The sequence below is a fragment of the Microcaecilia unicolor genome, chromosome 10 (genome assembly GCF_901765095.1).
Source record: "Microcaecilia unicolor chromosome 10, aMicUni1.1, whole genome shotgun sequence".
Lineage (NCBI taxonomy): Eukaryota > Metazoa > Chordata > Amphibia > Gymnophiona > Siphonopidae > Microcaecilia > Microcaecilia unicolor.
The window spans coordinates 208,239,046-208,248,682 of NC_044040.1; the positions used below are offsets into that span (position 1 = coordinate 208,239,046).

The following is a 9,637-nucleotide window of genomic DNA, read 5'->3' on the forward strand; positions in this document are numbered from 1 at the left end:
AGCAGATTACAAAAGATTAACTAGCCATAACTGGGCCTTAAGAAATACCCAATATTATCCAAATTAAAAGTAACATAAAATAAAACCAAATTATCATGACAGTTCAAATATTAAGAAAATTTCCAAAAAAAGGTAAGTTTTCAAATGTTTTCTACAAGAACTATAAGTATATTGTGAACGAACTTTAGCTCATCCCAAACAACGCAGGTTGACAGAACAATTGGGAGAAAACATTTATTTGATCATATTCCCCCGGCATCAGGAAAATTCAACATCAATTAACTTCTAGATTTTAAACATCTTTTTTCAAAACAGAGGAACTTGGCCCTGTAAAATCTTGAATACGGAACAACTTATTTTAAAATTAATCATGTAACTGTTGGAGAAAATGGAGTTAATCCTGTCAGATTGACTCAGATGGCACAAAAGTCTAGCCACAGTATTTTGAAGAGTCGAGGAGGGGCATAATTGAACTAAAACGTCTATCTCCATGGGCGGTTATCTCCGAGAACGGGTCCGGAAGGGGCGGACCGAACCGTATTTTGAAAAAAATAAACGTCCATGTTTTATTCGACAATTTGTGAGCTGGGCATTTTTGTTTTTCAGTGATAATAGAAAAACAAAAACGCCCAGCTCAAAAAACGAATAAATCCAAGGCATTTGTTCGTGGGAGGGGCCAGGATTCGTAGTGCACTGGTCCCCCTCACATGCCAGGACACCAACCGGGCACCCTAGGGGGCACTTTTACAAAAACAAAAAAAAAAGGTAAAAGAGCTCCCAGGTGCATAGCACCCTTCCCTTGTGTGTTGGAGTCCCCAAAATCCCCTCAAAACCACTGCCCACAAGTCCTACACCATTACTATAGCCCTAAGGGGTGAAGGGGGACACCTACATGTGGGTACAGTGGGTTTGGGGGGGGGGTGGGACGACTAAGCATTAAGCAGCACAATTGTAACAGGTAGGGGGGGATGGGCCTGGGTCCACCTGCCTGAAGTCCACTGCACCCCCTACAACTGCTCCAGGGACCTGTATACTGCTGCTAGGGAGGTGAGTATGACATTTGAGAATGAAATAAAAAGTTGTGAAACATCATTTTTTGTGGTGGGAGGGGGTTAGTGACCACTGGGGGGAGTCAGGGGAGGTCATCCCCGATTCCCTCTGGGGATAATCTGGTCATTAGGGCACTTTTTGGGGCCTTATTCGTGAAAAAACAGGGTCCAGGAAAAGTGCCCTAAATTCTAGCTACAAACGCATACTTTTTTTCCATTATCGGCGAAAGGCGCCCATCTCTCCTTGGCCGATAACCACGCCCCAGTTCCACCTTCGCCACGCCTCCGACACACCCCGTCAACTTGTACACTTCCGCGATGGAGTGCAGTTGAAAACGTCCAAAATCGGCTTTCCTTTATACCGATTTATTCGTTTTTGTGAGATAAACGTCTATCTCTCCCGATTTGGTCGAATCTAGGCGTTTTTCTCTTTCAATTATAAGGTGGCTGTAACATAGTAGATGACGGCAGAAAAAGACCTGCACGGTCCTCCAGTCTGCCCAACAAGACACTCATATGTTGCTACTTTTTGTGTATACCCTACTTTGATTTGTACCTGTGCTCCTCTCCTGTTCTCCATCTACACTTCTTCCCTTGGCTCTCTGATATCATCCCATGGCTTTCAATACCATCTCTACCCCCAAAATCTCAACCAGCATCCAGACCAATATATCAGCCTGCCTATCTGATATCGTTGCCTGATGTCTCAACATCATCTGAAACTTAACATGGCCAAAACCGAGCTTCTCATCTTTCCCCCTAAACCCACCTCTCCTCTCCCCCCCTTTCTCTATTTCTGTGGATAGCACTCTCATTCTCCCTGTCTCATCAGCTCGTAACCTTGGGGTCATCTTCGACTCCTCTCTCTCCTTCTCTGCTCACATTCAGCTACATTCCTGAACTCCCCAGGTACTACCCAGGTAGTAAACAATGTTTAGATAGTTGATCCATATTCAGTTACCTGTTATTGCCTGCTGATTTCACTTTTTCTGTTCACTGTTCAAGTTCTGTGACAATAAACTCTTTTTTAGGTTTATTGACTCTGCTCTCCTGGACTGACTAAAAAATAATAATAATAATAATAAACTTATTTTTAACCCACTATATCTTTAAAAGTCTAAGCGGGGAACAATTCACATACAAAATATAAGGACTAAGATAGTAGTTTGTGTTTGGGGGTCTGTGGGTGCTTTCTGATAGCTGTGGGACTCCTGCGTGTGGCCCCAGTGTCTTAGAAATCACTGGAGAATAACCTGAGAGTGGGAGACTAGCCCAGAGGCAAGTGGGACCCAGTCGGTGGGTGGAGGATGCTAGTATAGAGCACAAGCCCAAGTGCAGGTGAGGCTGGGCAGTGCTGGGCAGACCCTTCAGGGGGCCGCAAGGTAACCCCAGGCAGGTGCTAGGCATTTCATGACACCCTACAGCTTTTTAAATAAAATCTGTCTGAATGAAGCAAGACATGACTCGTATCTATTGCAAGATGACTAGTTATTTCCTGCACTGCCAAGACCATTTGGACGAGGCCATAGGGAGAATCTTTTTAGGAGAGTGTTTTGTCCCAGCATTTAAAAAAAAAAAAATTGTTCTGCTTCTGAATCAGCAATTGCTCCCTTGAAAATCATGGAATATCTTCAGAGTATGTCTGGAGCAGACTCTGCACTGGAATACAATGTTTTACTACAGAATGGGAACTAGAGATGGGGGTCGAGATGTTCATATGCGTTGATCAGATGGGAGGCTTCAGGGTGATCACGCTCGAGGATATCAAGGCAGTGAAACAGTGGGTGCAGGAAGGTGTTGGCCAGAGCCAGAGGGTGTTAGGGTGCTTTGGACAGGTACAACTGCAGAAAAGAAGTGATAAGGTCTCTGTTTACGTCATTAGTGAGACATTTTCTAGAATACTTCCCAGATTTTATAAATGACACAAGTTAGGCACTCAGTTGTACGTCCCATTATAGAATAGGGTGCTGTGAACCAAATGACATGCGATGAGGCCTAAGGACCCCTATGCATGTATATCCTAGAGGAAAGATGAGGGATATGATCGAGACTTTCAGATAGCCAAAAGGTATGAATGAGACACAAGAAACAAACTTTTATCAGAGGAAAGACTACACTAGAACAAGAGGTGATAGTATGAAGCTCTCTTTAAGGAAAGGCTGGTAGATACATGGAATGGGTTCTGGTGGAGATGGTAAAGACAAAATGGTAAATGAATAAAAACAAAACAACAACAACAACAACACACAAGAATAAGCACAGAGGACCTTTAATGGTTAAGAGGGGAGGAGAGAGGCAGAGTCAGGTGGGGGTCTACAGCATTGTGCCGGGGTGATATTGGCAGTCTATATAGATCTAAATGGTCCTTATATTCCACGGTATTGATAGGAACAGGGTTCAGAGGTTGCAGGGTTAAAAAAACCCAAATCTCACTCCCTCAATATCCAAAGCAAGGAGGAAAGAATAAGATTAAAAAAAACAAAAACAAAGGGTACAGTCTCATTAGCAGGGTGGTGGTAGCTGGGTTCGTCCACCAGTACTTCCCCTAAAGCTGTGCAGGCCACATATCGGACCATGAAGGACTCAGAAGAAAAGTTTCAGAAAGCCATCCTGATCCTACAGCTGCCAAGCACGGTCTATGCTGGCACCAGGTTCAATGTTCATGAGCCAACACTGCCTGTCTGCTGATCTCATTGTGCATGAGGTCAGCAAAGAGGATGTGCCTGCCCCCCTGAGCTTTGAACTAGTTCACGATGCTGGCACAGACTCCGTGGAACAGTTGGTAGCTTTAGGAAGGCTTGTGCTGTTTACTTTAATTAAGACAGGCAAATGCTGGGGAGAAGGGAGAAAGGCAAAGAGTGTGCTCAGGAAGCAAAGAAGCAGAGACCAAATGTGGGGGAAGGAAGAAGTTATGCTATTTAATTATTTATTGCCTTGTGTATTATTAGAAAAAAAACCACACCATTTTTGTAAGTTGAAGTAAATAAATAAACGGAAACTTAGTGGAGACCAGGGGGTAACAAATAAGGAGAAATGGGAAATCAGTATTCTAAGGATGGTATAGCGAGGCAGGAAGAGATGGCAGATCAGGGAGACAAAAAAGGAATGGAAGGGTAAGAGACTCTACCTATTGCACCTTAGTCAAAAATCATTCACGGTGAAGCCCCTGCATACATGTCATAAGTACATAAGTAATGCCATACTGGGAAAAGATCAAGGGTCCATCGAGCCCAGCATCCTGTCCACGACAGCGGCCAATCCAGGCCAAGGGCACCTGGCAAGCTTCCCAAACGTACAAACATTATACAATCAAGCCATTGTGACATCACTAATGAGGTTGGCTCTTATTGGTGGAATGAGCCACTATGACATCACAATAGGTTAAATCACTGCTCTATGTAATAAAAGTGAGCTATGTAGAGGACATAAGTACATAAGTAATGCCACACTGGGAAAAGATCAAGGGTCATCGAGCCCAGCATCCTGTCCACGACAGCGGCCAATCCAGGCCAAGGGCACCTGGTGAGCTTCCCAAACGTACAACATTCTATACATGTTATTCCTGGAATTGTGGATTTTTCCAAGTCCATTTAGTAGCGGTTTATGGACTTGTCTGATTTAATAGACCTGCCACCCAGAAACGCTAAAAGATCATCCCGAACTCTCCTCAATCTCCACTTCCCTAAGTGCAAAGGCATAAAATACAAAGTACTGCATGCATCAACCTTCTCTTATACGAGCACGCAATTCTGGAATACACTACCACGCAACCTGAAAACGATCTACGAATTAACCGACTTCCGCAAACTATTGAAGACTCATCTCTTTGATAAAACTTATCGCAAGGATCAAAACACATGAAGTCCATACACACCAATAGAAATGCATCAATACACTCTCTTCTGAATTCTCTTCCCCCATATTTTCACCACACTTAAAACTCTACCCACAGATAAAATTGTTATACCCGAATGTTCTTACTATTGTCCTACCGCCCTATCATTTCCCATTGTTAATTCACTGCTCTATTCCCCCAATGATATTTTGACTTTGTCTTCCCATAACCCTTCACAATGTAACCCATAATCGAATTGTAACAAATTGTAATTCCATCATTCACAATGTATTGTAAGCCACACTGAGCCCGCAAATAGGTGGGAAAATGTGGGATACAAATGCAATAAATAATAATAATAATAATATCAAGTTGCTTGGGACTCCACTTTCTTGATTAAAATTTGTTATATCGAGTCCGTCAAGGATCAGCTTTAGCTCCAGAGCTGTTCAATCTGTACCTAGCACCCCTGGCAACATTAATCCAAGGTCTTTGAGGATGATGTTTAACTAGCAACATACCCAAATTAATGATTTGAACAGTCTTAATTCCTGCTTGGATGCTGCGTCCTCCTGGTTTAAGCTTTTTCCTCAAAAGTCAGAAGTTATATGGATTAGAAGCGGAAATCATTCTCTCACAATTCTTCCATCTACTTCAAGGACGAATATTTCTCCTAAACTCTAGTGTAGGGATTAAACTAAACCATTCCGGTCACCATACATAACCAGATTTCCTCAATAGGCCATACTATGTTTGACTATCTTGGCCATATACATCAGTGGTGGCCCTTTTTAGAGAGAAAAATGACCATCACTTGGATTATTATAAGGCCCCTCATCAAGGCATTACTGTGGTGTCCTTAAAATGTATCCTATTACCACAAAATACTGCAGCTAAAATACCGATTGGGCAAGGAAACAGACCACGTGACTTCCTATTGGCCAGAATTCACTGGCTTCGGACTGAACTCAAGATCTTGACCTCTGTGTTTAGGTGTCTTTCCGGAGGTTGTCTAAAATCACTGCAAGATCTATGGCTTCCAATAAACTCACAAGGATGCTTCAGCCCTATCTGTTAGATTTACTAGTAACCCCTTCTTCTGTTATCAGACTTGAAAGCACTCATCCCTCATTTTTCTGCTTTACTCTTTTTTTTGGATGAAGTACAGGAACGTAAGACCTTTGAAATAAGAATGATTGAATATTTCAACACCCAACAACAGGACTTAACAAGGATCTGGGTTTTCTAACCATTATAAACCATAAAGCTGTATTTCTCTGTTTATTTCTCTGTTTATTACCCTCCTCTCACCTACCAACACCCATCCTGTTAGAATATCAATGAAATGCTTTGATGTCCCCATGCTACCCCCACCCTCCCACCTGTCAGACTGTCAAGTGCTTGAATGTTCTCTCATATATACTATCTGCTACCACATTTGCTTATTTCCGATCTGACGAAGAAGGCAACCTTCAAAGCTAATCAAGAAATGTATTATTATGTCCAATAAAAAGGTATCATCTTATTTTCTTTTCCATGTTTTATTTTGTTTGATTTCTATTGATAACTTTTTTGGATTACAATTCCATTAGATCTCAGTTGTAAATAATTATCTCATAGTTACAAAAGGAGGTTCAGCCTGGCTCTCTATTTAGAATACTGTTTAGTTTTACTTATTGTATGTGTGTGTATTTTAAATTTATATGTATATTTATGGAACTGTGTGTGTGACTATCTGTTATATTTGTAAGCTGCTTTGAAATTCCAAATCAAAAACAGTTAATCAAGCAAATAAGTATACAAAACCCCTTCTGTGCTCTGTGGTCTTCTGGCCCATTTACCAGCAGTTGTTGTTGTGTGTGTGTGTTTTTTTTTAAATCCGGGCAGCATTTCTTCATTTCATGACTCTTTCACCATATTTACAGTACTGGTAATCTTTAATTGCTCAACATAATAACCTGCCTCTTTCCTGACTTGGTTGCATCTATTACTTTGTTTTTACACCTCGATATTACTTTTGGGTTATAATAATTTAATCTTTAATATGATCTTTATTTATCTGTATTGTACTATTATTATGTACATATATTATGGCCACAGCCCCTGCCATTAAAACTCTGTCCCTAACTGCCCTTCTCAGCTGCCCTTATCATCTTAAACTTAAGATCAGAAAAAAGGCCCCTCTATAGCTTCCCCCCCCCCCACCCTTTCAAGAAGTCACAGTGAATTAAATCCTTAGGCATAAGATGCACCAACTCCAAAACTGTGGACACAAGACTGACCAACAGGCTTTTGACAATTTTCATTACTCTAACGTCACTTTCAACGTAAACCTGGCATTATGGGAGCAATTCTGCAACTTGGTACCTTCAGTTTGCCAGCCAATGCCACATACTGAGCGTCAATTCAGTAACGGCATCTGTGCACCAGCATATCATTGTAGAATACTAGCGTGAACCCAAATTAGCATGCCTAAATGTAAGTATGAATCCAATATAATTAGGATAAAACTCAGCTTGGAGAAAAGGCAGCTGAGGGGTGATACAAGATAATGAGAATAGAGCGGACAGATGTGAAGTGTCTGCTTACACTTTCAAACAACAACAACCAGGGACACAAGATGAAGCTAGAATATGATAGGAGAAAGTTTTTCTTTACTCAGCGTGTAGTTAGACTCTGGAACTCATTGCCAGAGAATGTGGTGGCAGCGGCTGGCCTTCTGGAGTTTAAAGGGGGTTTGGACAGATTCCTGAAGGAAAAATCCATTGAACATTATTAAAAATTATTTTTTTGCGGGGAGAGGGGGGTTGCCAGGTTCTTGAAGCCTGGATTGGCCGCTGTCGGAGTGCTGGGCTTGATGGACCCTTGGTCTTTTCCCAGTATGGCGGTGCTTATGTGCTAACACAAACAAATCCCAGCCACCTCAATTACTTTAACTTGTCACCACTTCTCAAACCATCTTGCATCATTTTTAAATATATATTTTTTGTGTGGATAGCAACTCTATTCTGCCGACTATGACTTGGCTGATAACAGTGGTATTGCTAGGTGGGGCCATGGGGGCCTGGGCCCCCCCCCAATTTCTACTGGGCCCTTGGTTTTGCTGGCGGGGTCCCAAACCCCACCAGCTGAGGCCTTCATCCAGTGGCGGTCTCCTGCGCCGCCGCGTTGCCTTCCCTGCTCTAGCTTCCCCTCAAATCCAGCACCCAATTTCACTAAAAGGAGCGTGCAGGACGTGAGGGGAGGAAAGGCAGGGCAGGCAAAGCGGCGGCGCCGGAGACTGGCGCTGGATAAAGGCTTCAGCTGGCGGGGGATGGGGACCCTTGCCAGCCAAGGTATTTGCAGCGGCGAGATGGCAAGGAGAGGCAGGGTGGAGAGGCGGCAGCAGGGGGGGGCTCTGGCCCCCCCCCACTAAAGTCTGGCTAGTCCCTGGGATAATACATGTGTTTGAGCTGATAGCTTTCATTCCTCCATAAGTCCTGGTGCTGTTTTTTTTTTTTTACGGCCACGCCACGGCAGCTAAGTACAAGCGCCTCAAAGTTTGTTAGCTTCTCTCAGACCAACTTAATTTTTTTTAATGTTGTTTTCAGTTCATTTCAGGCATTTGTTATAGTTAAAAAAAACAAGTCTGAACATGCGTTAAAATGTTTTAATGACTGCGTATCCATTCTCTGTGAATTAATTCATAGGCTAACACATTTTAAATGGATTTTGCATGTACTATTTTTTAAGGTACGAATTTGTCTTCCTGAGAGCATTTGCAAGCTCTGTGCTTTTTATATCTCTCCTTTAACATGACCTTGGACCCAGACAAAATAGAACACATGTTCTCAGTTTGTCCTTTCGTTTGAATACATCCCCTTTCTATTTGCTGTATTCACTTTGCTGTGTGTAGTGGGACACCAGACATGGTTATCACAACTAATTTTCCTAGGTAAGGGGTTTGAGGAAAACAAACATTTTGTAATCTTTTGCCTTAGTCTCTTTCAAAAAAATGTAGATTCAACAAAAATTTAGCTGAGATGGCCGTGGAGCTGATTAGGAGATATACAGGTCACACCTCTAATAAGCGGGTGACAGATTTGCCCTCCGTCCAGACTATATTTAGAATCCTATCAGGAAGGCCTGGGTTTGAAACAGTGGCGTAGCCACAGGTGGGACTGGGTGGGCCAGGGCCCACCCACTGAGGGCTAAGGCCCACTCAACAGTAGAACACGTTTAGTGGTAGCTGGTGGGGATCCCAAGCTCCGCCAGCTGAGGACTTCCCCCTCATGGTAACTAAAACGCTACTCTCCACGACACCGGCATCTGCACATGCTCAGTTTTCAGCGCATGCCTGCTGCAGACTGCCAAGGTGGAAAGAAGAGTTTTCTCGCCATCTGAGATTTTTTTTTTTTTTTGGGGGGGGGGGGGGGGTAGAACACTTGGTGCCCACCCACCTCTTGCCTAGGCCCACCCAAAATCTGTTGTCTGGCTACGCCCTTGGTTTGAAACCAAAGTGACCCCAGCTGGAGGAAGGGATTTATAGGATCTAGACAGACCGTTTGTTGCTAGAATTTACTTGTTACATCTTCCACAAGGAGTGGAGGAGTGGCCTAGTGGTTACAGCACCAGTCTTGCAATCCAGAGGTGGTTGGATCAAATCCCACTGCTGCTCCTTGTGATCTGGGGTGAGTCACTTAACCCTCCATTGCCTCAGGTACAAACTTAGATTGTGAGCCCTCCTGGGACAGAGAAATATCCAGAGTACCTA

At 43.1% G+C, this 9,637-nt stretch overlaps 1 protein-coding gene across 1 annotated transcript in view; it reads left to right on the forward strand.

Moving 5' to 3' along the window:
* Positions 1 to 3,623: 3,623 nt before the first annotated feature.
* LOC115478381 (xyloside xylosyltransferase 1-like) overlaps positions 3,624 to 9,637 on the forward strand; it is a 19,532-nt gene continuing 13,518 nt past the window's right edge. The window contains exon 1 of the mRNA XM_030215680.1: positions 3,624 to 3,700. Within this exon, the coding sequence (XP_030071540.1) occupies positions 3,624 to 3,700 (77 nt within the window). The remainder of the gene's footprint in view (positions 3,701 to 9,637) is intronic.